General features: G+C 32.8%; 1 protein-coding gene across 1 annotated transcript in view; it reads right to left on the bottom strand.

Moving 5' to 3' along the window:
* LOC146722532 (uncharacterized) overlaps positions 1-20,597 on the bottom strand; it is a 59,385-nt gene that overhangs the window by 27,594 nt on the left and 11,194 nt on the right. Inside the window, exon 5 of the mRNA XM_085484622.1 lies at positions 4,958-5,008. Within this exon, the coding sequence (XP_085340748.1) occupies positions 4,958-5,008 (51 nt within the window). The remainder of the gene's footprint in view (positions 1-4,957; positions 5,009-20,597) is intronic.

Here is a 20,597-nt window from a genome sequence, read left to right as displayed (position 1 = left end):
GGCTAACTAAACGAACGAATGGCTCTCTCTCTCTCTCTCTCTCTCTCTTCCTCTTCTTCATCACCCGAAACAAATTACCTCTGTGTAGACGTTCGAACTACCGAAAGCTATTACGCGGCTTCACCGGTGGAAATTTCCGACGAAATGTAGACCTAAACGGCTCGATTTTCCGCAAATAGGAGGGACACAGTCAGCCAACCATGCACTGAATCGTCGCTTTAACTCGCACGTTTAACGAAGCGGTACGAGTCTCATCTTCACGACGATAAGAATATTCGATAAAGCAGCATCACGAGCAATACGAAGAGTTTCGGGAAATCAGGACGATTGAAAAAGAATGTATAATTGTTATAAAAACAATTTTGATGAATATTGATGTTTGTATGTTTCGGAGAATGAGAATATTGAATTTCTCTGGTAATTCTATACCGGTATTACATTTACATATTATTGTAAACCCCGCAATGCTGGAAATTTAATTACCAATTAATTATCGATAATCTTTTAATTGTCAATAATTTAAATTCAATAATCGGATATTATTCAATGTTAAATAGACTTATAATAAAAATTATTATTTTTTTTTTTTTTTGATACCAGTAATAATTTTTTCAGTAATAGCAATAAAAATATTAAAAAAAATGTATCCTAATTTTAATTTGATATATTTATATATTTGATTCATTATGTTCGTGTATATTTTATATTAACAGCTTTTTGATTCGATTTGATGTCCTTTTAAAGAATTTGAAAAATTTAATAAAAATAAATTTTAATTTTAAATATTATCCATTTGAAATCACTAAATAATTAAAAACGTTAATGCTTCAGTTATACTCATAGAATTCAAATAATTTTAATATTTCATATATCGAACGCGATCAGAGAATTATTAAAAATAGAAGGAGAAAAAGTTATCGAAAACTAGCTCATTAATTTCTTGTTTGAATCATCATGTATTGCGGATGCAACCAGGCCAGAACCTTTTTACCTTTCTGTAAGCATACCTGAATGAAAAAGTTCTACGGTCAAACTAAAAGAAGATTAAAAACTTGAATCCTGGAACTATAATACTTGTTCCTTTCAGCATTATAAAAGGATTTGTGTGTGTATGTGCACTGCGTGTTGAATATATTTTTTTGCAATTTTAAAACTTTTCTTATTATTATAACTATTATATGTTTTATACTTTACTTGATAAAATGAACTGTATTTTCATTCACCTTTATTCCATCAGAAAACCCGAGAGAGATGTAATACGCTCTGCACTTTGATTTAGATCGCGGACGATGTTTTGTTTAAAAATCGGAATCACGTATAACGGTAAGTGTTAGATCAAGCGGCATCGAAAGCTCTCACGTTCGTAAGAATTCTCGAAGGAACGGTATACCGGAAGCCTTATACGAGTACGGTTCTTTCTATGACCAAGGATTACGACATCGATTTCGAACGGAACTAATTTGCCGCGACTGTCCGGAATTTCTGCAGCAACCGGATGTCTTCGAGATCTTCGAAGCTTCCGACGTGCTGTATCAGTAATGACGTAAACTAACGCTCGAGTACGCCCTTACATTACAATCGATTTGTAGCATCCAGTGATGGGTACATTTAAAATGTATCTCGATACAGAAACATAGATATACGTGTACAAAAATATATAGATACAGATATTGAGATACTTCTCATATCAGATACTTTTAAATTTTATTTTATCATAATAATGGTAATATGCATAAAATGTACTGAATAATTCTTTTATCTTTATTCATATTTTTGTTTATATTACGACTTTATTCGTTAGTCTTAACACGTGAAAAATTCCTCAAAAATTTATGTTTAATAATAATCGTTCAACCGGTGTTGATGACGATATGTTGATAACTTGCAGCTTTTTCAAAATTTAAAGAATTAGGCTATTCAAAAAAATATGTAAAAATGTATCTGAAAGAAGCAATTCAGATACCGCATCTTTTGTATTTAGATATAGATACTTCAATTCGAATATATCGCAGATATAGACTTAGGTACACAAAATGTATCTAGATACTACCCAACACTGGTAGCATCCTTCAACTTTTACCTTTGTTAACGATCTCGATTGCGCCAGCAAATTATATTTTTGTCTTTATTTTTTTCTTTTTTTTTCGTTTTTGCTTCCTCCTTCTATACCTTACGCGATATCTTCTACGAGGTGACGTTAGTTGCGCCATTGCGCTATAGAAAGATAGGTAGAGACGCAGGTGGGCGACATTAAATATTAATAATCATCTGCCGCGGAGATATGAATCTTTAACATGATTTATCCCGTTTTACGTTTTATCTCCGAGACTCGCCTGCGCTTAAATTAAAAACAAACTCTGCTTTGTTTTCCCAGGATTTATGCAAGATTTATAATATATGTATGTTTACCTTTTATTCGACACATTGTTTCCTCCAGCCGTTTATTTATTCCTAGCAAAATTAAAGAATTTATTTTCGAATTGTTTCAATTTATATTTAAAAATAAAAAGGCTTTCATAAAACTTTGTAACGCGCAATTTAAATAGAAAAAAACCTATTGCTCTATAATATTCTATTCTTACAAAATAAGATCCATATAAAGATATATATATATGTACACATATGTGTATAATTTATTTGAAATTGTAAGAAATGAAATTTCCCCACAAATTCACGAGTAAATTCGTACTTTTATTCGTACCGCGACGCGAGCACTCAAGTATTTATATATGTATATATATTGAACAACAAAGATCGCAGTTGCAATTTCTCTGATGTCCGATGCGCGATCGGATATTGTGTGCTATGATCTTCATAGAGATACGAGGACGTCCGTATACGCACATGTATAGAGAGAATGGTCTCCCGCGGCCTATTTTATGTATTTTCACTCTCATCCTCGTGCCGTAGATCGTAGCTCTTTCGTCGTCCCCTTTTCATCGCGCCACTCGTAGATTCAGGTCAGCCCCGGTCATTGCTTTTGCAGCAGTGTACATCTCATCCCCCGCGGCCTCTTTAACTCTTCCATTATTCGACTACCCCTTCGTGAAAACTCGCCCGTTCAATTTATTTCCAATAAATAAATATATATCTAAATGTGTGTGAAATTCACAATAAAATATGTAAAAATATTATGTATACGTTTGTATATAAAATATGAAACGTGAAATCGAATCGATGATTATTAATGATGCCGCATAAGCGTGAATTAAAAAAATTCAGTTTTTCAATTCGCGAGTTAAATGTTAATAGATATACACATACATTTGTTTCGAAAAAAACGTAATAAATCTTTCAATATATTTATTTTTATACATCAAGCTATATTTTTTTATTATAAGTTATTCCATAATCAAAAATTGCTGAATTTGCTTCAACTTTTAAATAATAATAGTTTATTAAAAATCGAATAGTAAAAATTTTGATTAAAAAATTCTTGGGCAAATATTGAACGTATATTTTTAAAAATTTCAGTATTGACATTTTTAGGTTTGCTATAGATTTACGAGAATTGTCAGTGAAAAACGAGCCATGATTGGCAGTTGGCTAGGCTGCATCCTCGTTACTCCGTAGTTATTATCAATTATTCTCGTACGATGTGCACCACATTCAATTTTACGAGTCATTATACGCAGAATTCTCCAAGCTGCCGTGTATTTCGCAGTTTCTGGTTTAACGCTCCTTGGGATGTCAAAGAAATGCAATTGACGAGAAAAGATTATATATATTCCAATCGATCTTTAACCCTTACGATCGCTCACATTAGAATATAAAAAATAATCCATAACAGATCATCTTTTGTTATTTATGCATTCTTTGATATATATAATTTTAATTAGGTATTATTTCTTGATTTTTTATTTATTAAAATATCGAGAAAAATTCATCTTCTCGTTATTTTTATTTCTGAACCTACCTTTTATATAGGTACCTGTTATACCTTTTCTCATTTGATATCTCTTTAATTATTAACCTTCAAATTTGCTAAAGTAATAAAATCCACTTGAACCTACATGAAAAAATTTTACCACATGTCTGTATATCTTTAAAGTTTGATTTTCATTTGTAAAACTCACTTTCAAGCAAAGTTCAACCCCCTTTTTTTTTTGTAGAAAAATCTACTTTAAAATAATGGAATTTGCAGATAAAAAGTATGCCCCCGGCAGTAGATAATTTATAGACATATTTTCTAAAACAACGACTTAATTCGAAAAGGAGAGAGCTTATCAATTCTCCGATAAGCTCGTGTAAAACAATAAGAGAATTCGAGAATTTTCGAGAGGATCCCGATATTGAATTGCAATTTCACATTTCAATCAATGACGAATTAATTACGGCTCTCTGGAATTAATATACGCGTCACACTCATATATACAGTAATCAGTCGGTTGTGCATATAAACACAACAGTTTCGCGTCGCGTCGCCCGGTATTGTTTATCGACTGAAAGGCAGAATTGTTACGATATATTAATTGGCGCCGGTTGATGCCGGTTATTACTGCAACTTGGCTTATTAAAACCGTCGACGTATTGTTGCTACGCTCGGATCTTCATAAAATTCATCAGTTCTTACCTGAGAATCAGCGTATCTCCGCTGCCTATCGTAATCAGTTTAATGATCAATTAGTCTCCGCGTCGCGTAATTTACATTAGTAATCTTTAAATCCGATAACTATATGCAGATCCGGATCCGACACAATAATCTCTATTTGTTGTTCGCATATAATTGTTACCGGTGTATCATTATTATTATTATTGCTTAGATAGATTAAGAGAGCTTTTATTTTGCAGAAATATTCTACCTCTATACTTATAAGCATAATTAATAATTTAAGATTTGCGTATAAATGCGGATTTTCTTGCGCAAAACGCGAGGCGTAAAAGCTTTCATTGTTATTTGGGTAATCAGGTTTATGAGTCAAACAGCACAACAAAAAATTAACTGCTGCGAACTTACCGTGAACAGCTGTCTTGGGAGCGTTTGGGCGAGTCTCTATTGGACGATTCCCTGTAAAAAAATAGACCGTGTTATTATTTTATTATTTACTACATGTGTTGTTATTATTATTATTGTATTATTTGATTTTCCATCGCTATCTCTAACTCTCTATCTTTCTTTCTCTTTCTGTTTCAATTATTCCATTATATCACGTGTAATATAGAAAAAGCGGAATTCAAAAAATTGATGTCTTCCAAAAATGTACTTCTTTCGGTTATTTTCAGTGATAAATAATATAAATTTAAGTAATTTTCCACACACATTACGTTAAATTAATTTTTCAAAAATATAGTAAATAGAATGTTAATTTGTATTTAATTTAAATTAATTTTAAAATTAATTTATATATATAATTAAATAAAATATTAGACAGCAAAATGCATTTTAAGCTTTTCCAATTTTATATTTTGCATATTTACAAAAAAAAAAGAACACAATGAACATGTCATAAATAATATCTTTTCGAAATATAGTATCGAGATTTTAACGACTATCACAATAAAATATCAAGTATCATAATAAAATATCGAGTATCATAATAATTTATTCTATTTTATCGGACAGTTCGGAAGCGCATATTTAATTTGTCATAAATTTGTAAGAGTCATAAAAAACATCGTAAGCTTAAATCGATAGAGCACTTATAATGTTTCAAAAACTTTGACTATATCACAGCAAATTATATCTATGTATATGTATACGTTTTTAGAATCCACAACATTTAAAGTCTCATTAGAATCTTAGTGACTCACTATAATGACATTTCTCGAATGATATATAAATGCAAATTAAATGGAAAATAAAGTTGTCATTCATACACTAGTAATTTCCAAAGAAATACAGCTATACCATTCATATAAATTCTTTGGCGCGAAAGTTGAAGTGTTAATAAAGTGGTAAAATGTGAAGGGATGTATCACACATGGAATTAATGGTCGGTAAAATTGCGACGGTAACACCGTCACGAACATCGCGGAGTTGTTCGCTGGCGTGTTTCCGACAAAGCATAAATCATAACAGGACGTCCATCCGCAAAGACGATTGCAGGGCGGTTTTGCGTCAATTATTCTTGTAACAACCACGTCGCGCGTCGTTTAAGAGCGGTTATTAAACTTTTCCTTCGCGTCGCACGTTATCCACCACTCGTTCTATATTTTTTCGTCGGCTATTATCAACATCGTAAGGTGGTACAAACGAAAGATATATGTATATATTTAACAGAAATCGATTTTTTTTTATACAAGACATCATTAGACATTTATAATGAGACATATAAAACTTTTTGACGCAGTACAAGCATGATAAAAAGATTCCGTGCATATTTAAGTAGAGGTAAATGGAAGGTGTTATATTACCAGAGATCGTTTCCATGGAAATTTTAAACCAGATTATACATGTATGTGTTGCAGGTTTCTTCTAAAAATAACCATTTTATAAAGCGTCGAATTTTCGTAAACTAGTTTTTTGTAAAAAATTGAAACTACCAAGAGCGACATATACATATAAATGTATATAGATATATGTGTATACATACGCAGATTTAAATAAATTGTTTTTTAAAAACTATTATATTACGTGTACTTTTCAAGTTTTCAAATAAGAAATGGATTTTTTATATAAGTAAATTGAAAAAAAGATATCATTTTCGGGTATTTACGCTGAGAGTATATCTACTTTTACCAAAATATTATACAGGCCAAGAATTTAATTACGCGACAAAAGCATAATAACGAAAAATTAATTATTTCTTACAAAATTGAAGTTAAAATTCAGCCACTATTGTATGAAATATTGAATCACATTAGCAAAAAAAAAAAAAAAAAAAAAAAAAACACTTATTATAGCGACAGCTTTAAATTGCGCGCGAAGATTGTTGAAGAAAAAGAAGAACGAATGAGGTGGAATATGAAATCAGCAGCCAAATCTCTCGAGCATTCCATATTCATATACATACACATACACATGCATGTTTTGTGTGTATGTGTAGAAAAGAGGGGAGGATATGCCGTATAAAACCAGAGGTACGTGTAAGGTCGATATTTTTCATTTGCCTTTATATTACCGTCAAAAATGTGTTCCAGAGATGGAACGCCAATCTCTGTGAGCATACTTCACAAATGTGCAGATTCATACGTGGGAGTTGAGATGCAATCGGGTATAAAAGAAAAGTAAACAAAGTACAAGAGTATAAGATATTTCATTCTTAAACTCTCAAGTAATACGTTTTCACAGTAACCTCCTCCACAAAGAAAAAAAATCCATACACAATTTCTGTAAAAAAAGAAGAAATTTGATATCCGTACACAATTGTTCTAAAAAAAAAATATCCAATAAAAGAGATTGATCTTTCGTAAGAAAGAAATAGAAAAGAAAAATATCGATACGAACCAATAAAAAATCAACATAATCCTTTCGTAACACGTATCCTTCGAAAAATAAGATACGCGCGTAAATTTGGCGAGTATGATGTAAAGAGTTAAGCGGCGTTAAGCTGGTGTCACCACAATGATCGATATGGAACGATATTCGAACAAGTTTACGCGGATATATATATATATAACCGCGTACCTACCCCGTTGCTGACATAAAAACCACCAAAAAATCTCTCGTATCTTGTTATTGCGGCCCGATATTGAAAGGCTGACGCGAAGTGGAAAGAATACGCGATGTTCCTTTGACCCGTGGTCGGTTTTTAAGGAGTCGAACGGGGCTCCGTAGCAGCCGGAATCCCTTAAATATTAAATACCGACCGCCGTCTGCTCATCGCGCATTAATAAATTCCAAATTACATATATCAACGTGCGCGTGAAATTTCGCCGACGTTCATCATTGATACGTGTTTTAGAAGCTCGTTAATAATTGAGAGACCGATAGAAAATTGAAAACCCTATTCCATCACTGCTCTACCAATTTTACGGTCGCAGATATTTCTTAGTTCTCTATACTATATCATTTGGACAATTCGTAATAACGGCAGTCCTTTGTGTTGAACGTTGCGCGAAATGAAAGCTCGAGAGTTAATATTAAATTCCTGTCACAATCAGTAAAGTACATGCATCAACTATTTGTATCTTGTGCGTATTCGTGTGGTTACGTAATTAAAAGAAAACACAAATCATTATTAATTTTCATAATAACGATAATCAATAATTACGAATAAATGGCTTATATAATAATTATCTCCGATAATTTTTGAATTCTCGAGAGTATATGCGATATTTCTCTCATTATCGGTATACCTATCTGATATCTATATCTGTTCACTGTGTGAAAAAAAATTTAACTTGACTAAATCTTTCAACTAAATTACTATTTTGTTAATTGAACATATATTAATATTTAAATTAAATATATACGTTGTTAGATTTAATGAACATTTAATTAACATATTTTTATATATTTAATACACAAAATAATATTTGGTTGAAAGGGTTAAATAATTTCTTTTTCAGTACACCTCATTATATACTAATTTATAAAAAAACATAATATATATTAAATTTCTCGCGAGAAATAAAATTATTCCCTTGTCCCATTTTGTGCGCAACCTTGTTATCATGCTTCTAGCGTTTGCTATGCTGGAACAATCGCGGTAGGTAAACTGTAGATGAAACTTGACAAGAGGAGACAAAAGGATGTCTATCGTACTTTTCTTCGAAAGCTTCGAGCTCTAGATCCTTCTCTCCTGGGTCTTGAGGTATCTACAAGCTCCCTGACAATTTCAGACTCTGCATCGACCGAAACTGAATTACCCAAACAAAATTTTCGTGAAATCTACTAGAATATCCACTCCAGAAGACATACTCAACATACCATGAACCGTCTTCGTTGCATATTTGCCAAAAATATGCGTGTTTTTATAGAATAATATTATTAATTTAGCGCATATATGTATATATGTGGTGTGTGTATGTATATGTTTTTTATATGTACTGATAAGCAATTTGTCTTTCATCTATAATTAAATACGCAGCTATTTGCTAAATGCTAAAATTATTTCAATAATTTGTTATGTTTTTGTTCAATTGCATTATACGTATGTACGTGGGTTCATGTAATATATGTATATGTGCCACGTGGATATTTCATTTATTGAAAAATACGTATTTTTTCGAAAAAAAGAGTAAATTGAATTATTTAAATAGATTTTTTTGTTACAAAATAGAGTAAAATAAATTACGATTTTTTTTTAATATAAAAATTCTGCTTTATGTGTGTGTATATACATTTATTTGTCGAACGTATATTTTATTGCACGTGGATGCAATGGATTTACTTCTTTGAATTACACTGATTTTAATTCCAGAAAAGAAAGAAGTAAAATCCATTTTGGACGTTGATGAAAGAATAACAACATCTAATGTTGTAAATGTAATGTATCTAAATAACCATGGAAAACTTTGATTTGATAGAGATTGCTCTCGTTTAACAAGAAAGATAAGAGGAATTTATTGACACAAAACAATCTCATTGAGAGTGAAGAACGGACAAATGCTGCAGGCACTTTTATTATACCTCTATATTGCAATAAACGTCGTTATATCATTTTGTCACGGAAAAAACATAATTTTGCTTGCGCTTACAAATATTCAAACAAAAACTCAAACTACCTTCCATAAATCCTTTAAAGAAAACAGAACTTTTTTTTTAAACGAAAAGAGGGAAGAGATTATAATGTTAAATCAACTGTTAATTTCGTTAAACAGATGTTATCAAAATTCGCAAAGTGTAGCGTTTTTAACGTCTATATTTTACTATATAGTAGGTATATAAAAGTGTTAAAAATTTCTTCTTTTATTATATATAACCAAATTATTGTAAAAATCCAAGTTACATTATATCTATTAATTTGTAAAATTTTCTCCCCGTTTTCCAAATTGCTCAAATGTTTGTGGCATTTCTCTATCGAATTTCTCGCCAACTTTCTATCATCTCCAGTTTATCTCCGCGCTCGCGTAGTATCCGTGTAAATAGCGGTAATGTTAATCTCCGGTTAATGCTACGAGACTCCGGCGCGGGAAGATGTCGAACAGGAATTTATCGATTCCTCCGTTCGGGTCCGTTCAAATAATAACAAAGCGGAAATTCGCCCTTTAAACTATCCCGTCGTAAGGAGAGCGGAACATGTGAAACGGGGACGAGGAAAATAGAAACGACGGCAAATAGAAAGGGAGAGAGAAGAAAAGATATAGAGAATATATGTATACGTACATGTGTGTCGATGTGTGTGTGTATAGAAAGAGAGCTGGTTATCACACAGGTAATTTATGGCGACCTTTCAGACAGGTCGCTAATGCACCTGAAGGTAGAAGATACTTGACCAGCTTCCTATACACGCGCTCTATACATTGTTCAAATTCTAAGCATACACGAACGTATAACAAAAGAGCCTATTTTACAATCACAGCTTTTTTCTTTATATATAAAACATAATTTTCTCAGGGTTGGGCAGATACTTCGAAACAAAATATTTAAATACAAGATTTTGTTTGATGTATACTTGAATACTATTGAAATACTTTGGTTTTGAAATATATTTAAATACTAATATATAGTATTTAACTACTTTTCTAAATATACTTTTAAATACAATAATTCTTTAAATTTTCTGATTATGTACTATATACTTAATATAAAAGTAATATTAAAGTAATTACAAAAAATTACAAAAATAAAATTTTTTAAATAATAGTAATAGTAGATAATTTTCAAGAGATCAGCAAAAAATAACGATGTAATATTTTATAAATATTAAAAAATAATAATATTAAATATATGTATATATTTGTTTTCTAACTATAAAAAATTAAAAAATATAGCTTACAATGGTTTAATAGTATAGCGTTATTACGCGGCTATAAATGCGGCGTGCTTGTGAATTAGTACTTTACTTCAGCTTCTTTAATTTCTGACCATGTAACTCGATTGCAGAGATGTTGTTACTTTGTCATTACGTGGCGAAGCTATTGCAATCTATTGTGTTGTTTTCGTGCCTCGGTCTGCGTTTATTCACGATGCGTAACAACGTAATTCAAAAGCACACAATAAATGTATGAATCTGACAGTTTCATATTTTGTATAGAAAATCAGAAAAATTCAAAAAAAAAACTACAATTAATCATCGTTCTTTCTTACAATTTTACAAGCGGACTTGATTTTTTTAAAACACGTTATTGAATATATTAAAAATCAATTCTTTGTAGATTCCAGCAGGAGATCAGAAAATTTTGTAAATTTTCCGAATAATTTTAATCTTTCCTCTGGTCTTCCAATAACTCGATTCAATATTCGCCAATGAGATCGACCATCTGCATTCGTGAATTTTTGCGCGAATGCTGATCGACTCTCGATGGAATGAAAAAGCTTTCTTGATGAATATTATTACCGGATAACGAACTGACGCGTCTCTAACGACGATAGTTTGCTCTTCCGTGTCAGAGGACCGTCGCTATACTTTCGAAGACTTCACGCTGATAAGCAGCACATTCTTGCTCGGGCTATTGGCTTTTATCGAGAAAGCTCGACTGCATATTCAATACTCTTATCGGTCGCCAGTGTGTCTACTTGAAGACGCACTCGAGACTTTTGTATCGATAAAGAAATATAAAATACGCACGAAGCTCTCTTCTCTTCTTTCCGTATATCGAAAGCTTCAAAGAGATCGAAATATCTTTTCGATACATACATATATATATATATATATATATGTATATATATGTGTGTGTGTGTGTGTGGTACACGAAATAAGGGGATGAAAACTGCAGCATGTAGAGCTGATATTTCGTGTCATTAGGTGCTAAACGAACATCTTTCAGTTTCGCTCAATGAAATTTTCTGCCGGTGTATATAAAAGAATGAGAATGAGGTAAACTTCAACGATATCTTGCCACCGGTCTTTGTGCCTCCGAAATTGCACAACATTCTTTGGAAGCTCGCCGAATAATATTGTACACGCGCTCCTCACTATCCACGCTAAAAATGAAAGGAAGAAAAAAGAAGAAAAATAAATTTCGCTCCGGACAAAGGCACCTTTTTGTTGGGAAAAAAAAAAAAAAAAAAAAAAAAAAAAAAAAAAAAAAAAAAAAAAAAAAAAAAATTCAAAGCGGAGGCTGCAGAACGAAGTAATTAACAATACACTTCGAGCGACATTAAAGAAGCAACATTTTATTCGACAAGTTAATAAGAACGTAAAACAATGCCTTATTCGAAAATGAAGGAAAGAATTAACATGGAATTTAATAGAAAGGCAATTTACAATTATTATACATTAACAAAGAATATATATTCACGAGTGGAAAATCTTTATCTAAATGAGTTTAATTTTATGTATGTATACAAATTTCATTGCATTTGTTGTGCGTATAAAATGGGCAAATCAAAACGAATGCAAAATAATGCAATTCTGTGATTAAATTCCCAATTTCCGGAAATAAAAAATATGTCGATTCAAGAAATTAAGAGAAATACAGGGATTTCCGAATCTCTATTCTAGATTTCCACTTTGGTTGTATATTCGATATTAATATCCCTTGCGGTTTTGAGGTTAAATCGAATGTATCTGCATATGACGGTACAAGTAAGCGGCGCAACGTTGATAAGAGGGACGGTGATGAAAGTTTTAATTATTTTATGCGGTACATTCAGTACCTTTCTGAAATGCTGTTACCAATTCTGAAGCTAACGATGAAGCAATTTATGACCGATGTTTCGCGTAAATAATCCTCGCCAGATAGTATTAAACACGATATAAGCTCAATGACAAGTTATTAAGCGAGATTCTTTTTTTCGAATGGCTTAATTTTATTAATTAAAAAAAAAATAATAAAAATAAAACAGCATTGCTAAACCTATTTCTGCCCTATTTCTATTTCTCAGCTGTATCATTGATGCTATTAAATATTAAAATATAAATGTAAAAGAAGAAATAAATAATATCAGCCAAAAAATGTAAACAATTCTATGCATTTTCGTCAAATAACGACAGAGTAAGAGAGAGAGACATAAAACTTAATGTGTAGTCATTTAGCCGCAGAATACACCGATACTCATACGTGTGTTTGCATTTAGATTTAAATGTACCACCGTAACAATTTGCGATTTACAGCCGAGATTTTATATAGAATATTAAATCACAATCCTTTTGCTAGTAACCATTAAAGCTTTATAGGGATTAAAATCAGATTTCTCTCTCTCTCTCTCTCTCTCCCTCCCTTTTTCTCGTGCGAAAGCGATGAAATCCGTTCTTAGCGCATAAACTTCTTAGCCCGCGCTTGCTTTATCGCTCGGTAAATAATAGCCGCGCGTGATTGGTTTGCCGCTCACGTGCTGCAAATCGTAATCCCGAATTCCCACAACGACGATCGCGGATCGAATTACCTCTGTCACGTTGTCAGGCCGATTTAACGCGCCAAATTAGCTAGCCATTAAGTCGTCGTCAATTTACGGGCTCCTCTTTTCTTCCGTTTCCTTCAATATCGATACTATACTTCTTATCAAATATATCCAAATTATATGGTAAATTATCTCAGACGACATTATTTTATACTACTGTTAAATTCTTGAACGAATGTAAAGCGGATTTTTCCGCATTATTATTCGTTACTTAAACATCATTTTTCTTTCAGTAAAGGAAATGGAATTCTGAACGGCTCAAAGAATTAATCATAAAAATTAAAACTGAAGCTCTTGGAATATCCTGTATATACACGCTTTCGGTATCTCTTACTTCTTTGACTAGAATAAATAAAAATTGTATTGTGAGTTTTAAAAAATGTTCAGATATTGTAAAATGTGCCTGAAAAAATCTAATTTTTGCAAATTTAGCACGTGTGTGAAAAAAAAAAAAAAAAAAAACCTAATCTTCTTTACCCGATATTGAGCATAAAAGAAGCGCTTTAATACCTGGAATGCCCATTCCAAACGTATATGTAAATTAAGCACTCGACCGCGTGCAGGACGTTAATTGGAAGCGCGGCGGAAAAAAAACGATCGCACGAGTGCCGTGCGACAAACAAAACGAGAGAAGTCAAGTGCTCTTACAACGCGTCCCGCAAGGAAATTCGATTTAAATGGTGATTCGTTAATCGAGTCCCGGATTGAGATAAGCCGGTAATTTTCTTCGCGAAAGAGAATATACATATATATATATATATATGTATATATATATTTCATGTTCTCTACGACTAAATAACAAAAACTGCAAAATCGTGTTTCACTTAGCAAATAATTAGAAAAATAAGGAAAGATTGGAGAGAAAAGATAGGAGTAAATCGCGCTAGCTTATGATAGCTTAACACTGTCTCTGTGAAATATAATTTAATGGGTCAATAAAAATAAAGAGAGAAATAAGAAGAGAAAGAGGAAATGGGAGAGGCAATAAATCGTTGTTAATTGAACCATTTGTAATACAATTATACCTATCGCAATATAAGCGATATTTGTCACATAATACTATGTAACGTTGACCGAATGAAAATTATTTTCTTATTTAAGGATATACGGGACGAATCGATAATGACGGAATAGGATCGTTCCCCATCAAATTTTCATTATTGATTGATTAATAATATCGATACGTGGAAATATTCTCGATAATAATGAATAAATATGAATTCTCGAGAAGATGTTTATACATATAAGTATTTCGTATGGATTCCATAGATAGTAATAAACACGCAGAGAATGAAAAATGGCAATTTCGTTATGCAAAAATGAATCAAAAGTGAGCCATGCAATTAAAGATTTCAAAATAGATACGTTTCACGCTGCTGATACATTTCACATGTATATTGTATTTAGTTTCTAAAAGCTTTTTTTTATAGGTTTAACTCGTGCATTTGCATAACGGCAGCTCCAATAAAAATATTACATGTATATCTTTTCGATCATAAATTTAATATTCTCGTCACATAAAACCGTTTACGATGATTATGATTTATTTACGATTATAATGACACGAAACTACGTTAAAAAACGTGAGCGCGAGATTACTATCTTCTAAGTAAATATTGCGATGTCACGTTTTTATCTTCAAGCCACATTTATCTCGTTTTTGATCCTATTTTATGTCAATCATATATTTCGATTGTCGTGATTGAACGCGAGATCATTCGTTCCTCTGACAGGGATATCTATATTCATTAAGATAATATCGACATACCAATATTTCTTAATAATTATTATTGCTCGTCGGGACGATATAATAAAGTTGAACTCGATGCAAATAAAGTACAATTTACCGAGGTAATAACTTTCCCACAGGCGGGATTCTCGAGGGTTCATTTCATCGATGTTTCTGCAGAACGCGTGTTTACCACCCCCGCGAAAGAGAGACGCTGAGAAAGGGTTAAAAAGAAATAGATATATATATATATATATATATCAAGGCTAAAGAAGGAGCGACGTAAACACGAGAGGTTGCGACGACTGCCAACTAGGTTACTCGTGACAACCCTCTCGGTGAGACACGAATCGAATTGTGTGTAGGGGTAGGTTAAGCCCTTCAAATTTTCCTCCCCGAACACCATCATCGTTCTCGCGGAAATAAATCGAGAAAAAAAAAAAAAGGAAAGGACTCCTTTGATCGACTTACCCCCGGTGTGAGATACGTCGGACAATAACAACAATCGGACAACAGCAGACGAGACAATCACCAGCACCGGCACTAGCACCACCACGTCGATGATGACGATGCCGACGACAACGACGACGATAACAGGGCGGGATTATAACTTCGCGAGAGCGAGCCGCGGACGTGGAGTAGCCGCGAGACGCCGCGACGACGCACGAAAACGCGTGAAAAGCGGAACGAGGAGGCGCCCTTTCCACCCTCGTCGGTGGTCCTGACGATTTCGTAGGAATACCCGAACGCGAACCGAGAGTCGAGCGTCGCGACGCGCACGTCGACGACGGCGACGACGGCGACGACGACGACGACGACGACGACGACGACGACGACGACGACGGCGGCGGCGAAGAGCGCACGGCGAGTAGACGAGAACGACTCTTTCTCGCTACCAACCCCACCGACACCGCCCTCGCGCCTCCTCGCCGACGTCGACGCGCCGTCGCGACGCCGCCTCGCGAGTGCGCAGGCGCGCCTCCGCATGTGCATGTACATCCTTTGCGCGGGTTAAGTCCACTTTTCGGACTGCGATAACAACCGCGATAGGGTCCGTCCTCACCCTTGCCTTAGATAAGGGACAGTTACCCTATTTGAGCCGTTGGGCGAAATAACGCTATGCGAGTCGAGTATTTCGTGACCCTCTTTTTTTTTGGAAACTTTTCCGAGTTTTATTTTTACCGGTCTATCGATTGCGATCACTATTATAGGTGGGAAAAGGGTGCGAAATCGTTTTGGGAAATTTGGTGGAAATATCTTGGTAAGAGCGTGACCCTTGGATGTAATTTCGTGACCCTCTTTTTTTTTTAAACGTTTCCGAGTTTTATTTTTACCGGTCTATCGATTACGATCACTATTATAGGTGGGAAAAGGGTGCGAAATCGTTTTGGGAAATTTGGTGGAAATATATCTTGGTAAGAGCGTGACCCTTGGATGTAATTTCGTGAACCTCTTTTTTTTAACTTTTCAGATTTTTATTTTTACCGGTCTATCGATTGCGATCACTATTATAGGTGGGAAAAGGGTGCGAAATCGTTTTGGGAAATTTGGTGGAAATATCTTGATAAGAGCGTGACCCTTGGATGTAATTTCGTGAACCTCTTTTTTTTAACTTTTCAGATTTTTATTTTTACCGGTCTATCGATTGCGATCACTATTATAGGTGGGAAAAGGGTGCGAAATCGTTTTGGGAAATTTGTTGGAAATATCTTGGTAAGAGCGTGACCCTTGGATGTAATTTCGTGACCCTCTTTTTTTTAACTTTTCAGATTTTTATTTTTACCGGTCTATCGATTGCGATCACTATTATAGGTGGGAAAAGGGTGCGAAATCGTTTTGGGAAATTTGGTGGAAATATATCTTGGTAAGAGCGTGACCCTTGGATGTAATTTCGTGAACCTCTTTTTGTTGCAAACTTTTCCGAGTTTTATTTTTACCGGTCTATCGATTACGATTACTATTATATTGTATATAGATGGGAAAAAAAAGGTGCAAAATCGTTTTGGGAAATTTGGTGGAATTATATCTTGGTAAGAGCGTAACCCTTAGATGTAATTTCGTGAACCTCTTTTTCTTAACTTTTCAGATTTTTATTTTTACCGGTCTATCGATTACGATCACTATTATATTGTATATAGATGGGAAAAAAAGGGTGCGACATCGTTTTGGGAAATTTCTTGTAAATATCGTAACTTTTCAGATTTTTATTTTTACCGGTCTATCGATTACGATCACTATTAGGTGGGAAAAAAAGGGTGCGACATCGTTTTGGGAAATTTGTTGTAAATATCTCGGATGTATAAAAAGAGTGAGTGTATATACCTCTTATATATGCGTCTGACCTCTTTAGAGATTATACATATGTGTAACTTGAAATTAGTGTAAATCGTTTTTATAAAAGCAGGCGGATTATATAAAAAGAATCGGGAGGAATTAAATTTTTCAATCTAATTAAAATGAATTATTGAAAGCAGGAATTAGTTTTTAATAGCATTTAAATTCGTTTCTCTTCTTTATGTACTAATGTATCTTATATTTTGCGCGATAATCTTTTTTTCGATCCTTCTATGAAATAAAATGGAACGATATCATTAAATTTCCATCTCCTTTCTTCTCAATACGAAATATAAAAGAGAATTTTCTGCAATATATCCTAATTATCCTAATTATCATAAATTTAATTATTTATCTTCCTAAAAAGAATTAAAACGAGTAAAAAAAAAACAAATAAGTCGTTAAACTATAAATCATATTTCTCTGTATTTTTCTTTTTACTTCAGAATTAGAAGATTTAAAACTTCCTAATTTTATAATCTGATTTTTCAGTACAATTTTTCAGTCCATATATTTTAACATCAAAAAATGTGTAAAAATTCAAAGTTATTCTTCTCAGAAATCTTGGATTAATTATATCGCGTGAAAATTAAATTTGTCCTTTCACTATAAAACGAGACACTTCCGCAGAATATAAATTTCCGTTAATCGAATACATAAAAAGAGAAATTTAAAAGAAAAACAGAGAAGATCTTATGTTTGTTTTACAGACTTTCGTATTAGCTGCGTCTCCAATGGGATTATCGATAAATAGACTTTGTAAGAGATTTATTGCAAATTGCAGATTATCAATCATTGGGAAATTGGAGGCAAACACAATCGATATATATGGTATATATATATATATATATATATATATATTTAAGCAGGATACCGAAAATATCGATTATATTATATATTACGAAAATTATTGCAAACTTTTTATAATTATTGACGAAAGTATTATGCATAAAAATGTAAGTTCACAACATTTGAAAAAGTTTTTTGCATACCTTAGATGTATGAAATTTTTTATTTAAAATTTAATTTATTCAAAACAATTATATAGGCTACTTATTTTATATATATATATATATATATATATATATATATAACAAAACATATACCTACTATATCACATAAAACACGTATATATATTTCGTATACTTGATAATTTTAATTTAATATTTTATTTCTATAAAATTTTTGAGGCTCTCGTAAATTTACTTCTAATTTCAAAGTTTAATATAAATTTTAACTTGTCTAAAATTCATTAAAATAATTCATTGAATAAATCTCGAAAAACAGCATAATGAAAATACAAACGAATACAACACACATGCACATCAATTCGGAATTCTTCAAGTTTTGTTGTAAAAGACGATATCACGATGTCACCTTTTTTCCACAAATTTACGATTCTTTACAAAACGAGGAGACAAGTCCGAGGAATCACGCAAAGAACTCTCTTTCCAGACAATGCAGATTCAATTAATGTCCCCTCCCGTCCAGAGAAACTTTTCCAATCAAACTGGTACGTGGTAGTACGCCCTTTTTATCCAGCACAGAATTTTTTCTTAGCGTGTTTCGAGACCAAAATTTTTCATGTGATCGGATAACAATTATGTCGGTATCAATTTAACAGTTTTCGACTTTCATCTCTCTTTTGCTTTGTTCGTAGCAACGGAATAATTGATTAAGGATCAATTACTCTCAGAACTCTCTTCTTCAAGCAGATAGAGCAATATTGTTGTAACGAATTTATCCAATTTTCTTTTCCTAATATGATTCTGTTCGCAAAAATAAGTAAGATCCAGCATAAAACCAACTACATTTAATCGTATTTATTTATAAATTTTTTATAGCGCATTCAACAATTTGTGATCTTTTCCGTTTTATTTTTTACGAATTATTATACATGAATTTATATTATAGTGTCGGAATAAGATAAAAGCGTTAAAAGAGATGATATAGTAAGAGAATCGCTTAATATATCTTTTCGTTTTTTATCGAGAAATACAATGAAAAACGAATAAAAAAGATTTCATGATACCTAAAATCGATAATTCTAGGCAAGCACCCTATGGCGTGTTCAGCAGAACATATACAGTACATTTCCTCGGTTTCATGTACGATATAAGCCGAGATGTACTTGGTTTCTTTCGCGTTCGCATTACATGTCTACACCCTTAAAGGCTGAGACTTTTTGACAAGAGTTTCTCTTCGAACTTTTCCGAAAAAGCAAAATCGCGTTTCGGGAGAGCGTGCATATGAGAATAACGCGATATATACAATATATGTATATGCGCGCGTTAAATCGCAACTTTCCGCAGATTTTCTACGCGATTTTCGTTCTTCGATTTCGTTTTCTGCGTATAGCAATTTCATTTTTCGTTTAAAAAAAATTTTCAAAGCGCGGGGATTCAACGAAGTTAATTTGAAAAAGTTATATATTTCAAAAGCTTCGAGTTTTTAACATCACAAGAAATTATTTCCTCGACAAATGCTTCCTTTTCATTTGCGCTGCTCTTTGCGTGGAAAAGCCCTGCCTTTTTTCCTCTCGCGCCAACTCTATCGCTTTAATGTCCTGGGTTCGTTTCCACGGCAGCCCGCGGCGATGGATCAAACTGTTCAACTCGCTCGAAAGGTTCGCGGAATCACGGAGTTTGGTCGGTTCTTTTTTTTCGCAATACAGTCACATGTCGAGATCGATGTTGTCTGCGATGTGATGTTGTCTGCGACCGGTGATGTGCTAATTAACCCGTGGAAAAATGTCCGCTTATTTGTAATGGTCTGTCTGCACATGTACGGTAATATTATATGAATGTGCATTTTCCACTTTCAACGTGTATTGCGTTATATAGATTTAACTGTATATTAAAAGCGAATTATTATATTGAGTACGTATTTCTTGCTTTCGTATATACAATAAAATAATAAATATAATATTGTTTGTTAACGAAAATGAGAAAATAATAACAATTATTGTTAAATTAAATTGAAACGTATTATAGTATTATTTTATAAAAAAAAAAAAACAATATATCAAATATTATTAAAAAGTATTGTATTATGCATAATTGCATTAAAGTGATTATTTGTTGAAATTAATCGTTATATGCATGCTAACTTTATTATCTTTTTGTTTCTCGTTACTGTTTTTTA

This window comes from Nylanderia fulva, unplaced genomic scaffold (assembly GCF_048542155.1).
Source record: "Nylanderia fulva isolate GAGA-0341 unplaced genomic scaffold, ASM4854215v1 Scaffold30, whole genome shotgun sequence".
Lineage (NCBI taxonomy): Eukaryota > Metazoa > Arthropoda > Insecta > Hymenoptera > Formicidae > Nylanderia > Nylanderia fulva.
The sequence above is the reverse complement of the archived record's forward strand: the minus strand, read 5'-3'. Positions and strand labels throughout refer to the sequence as shown.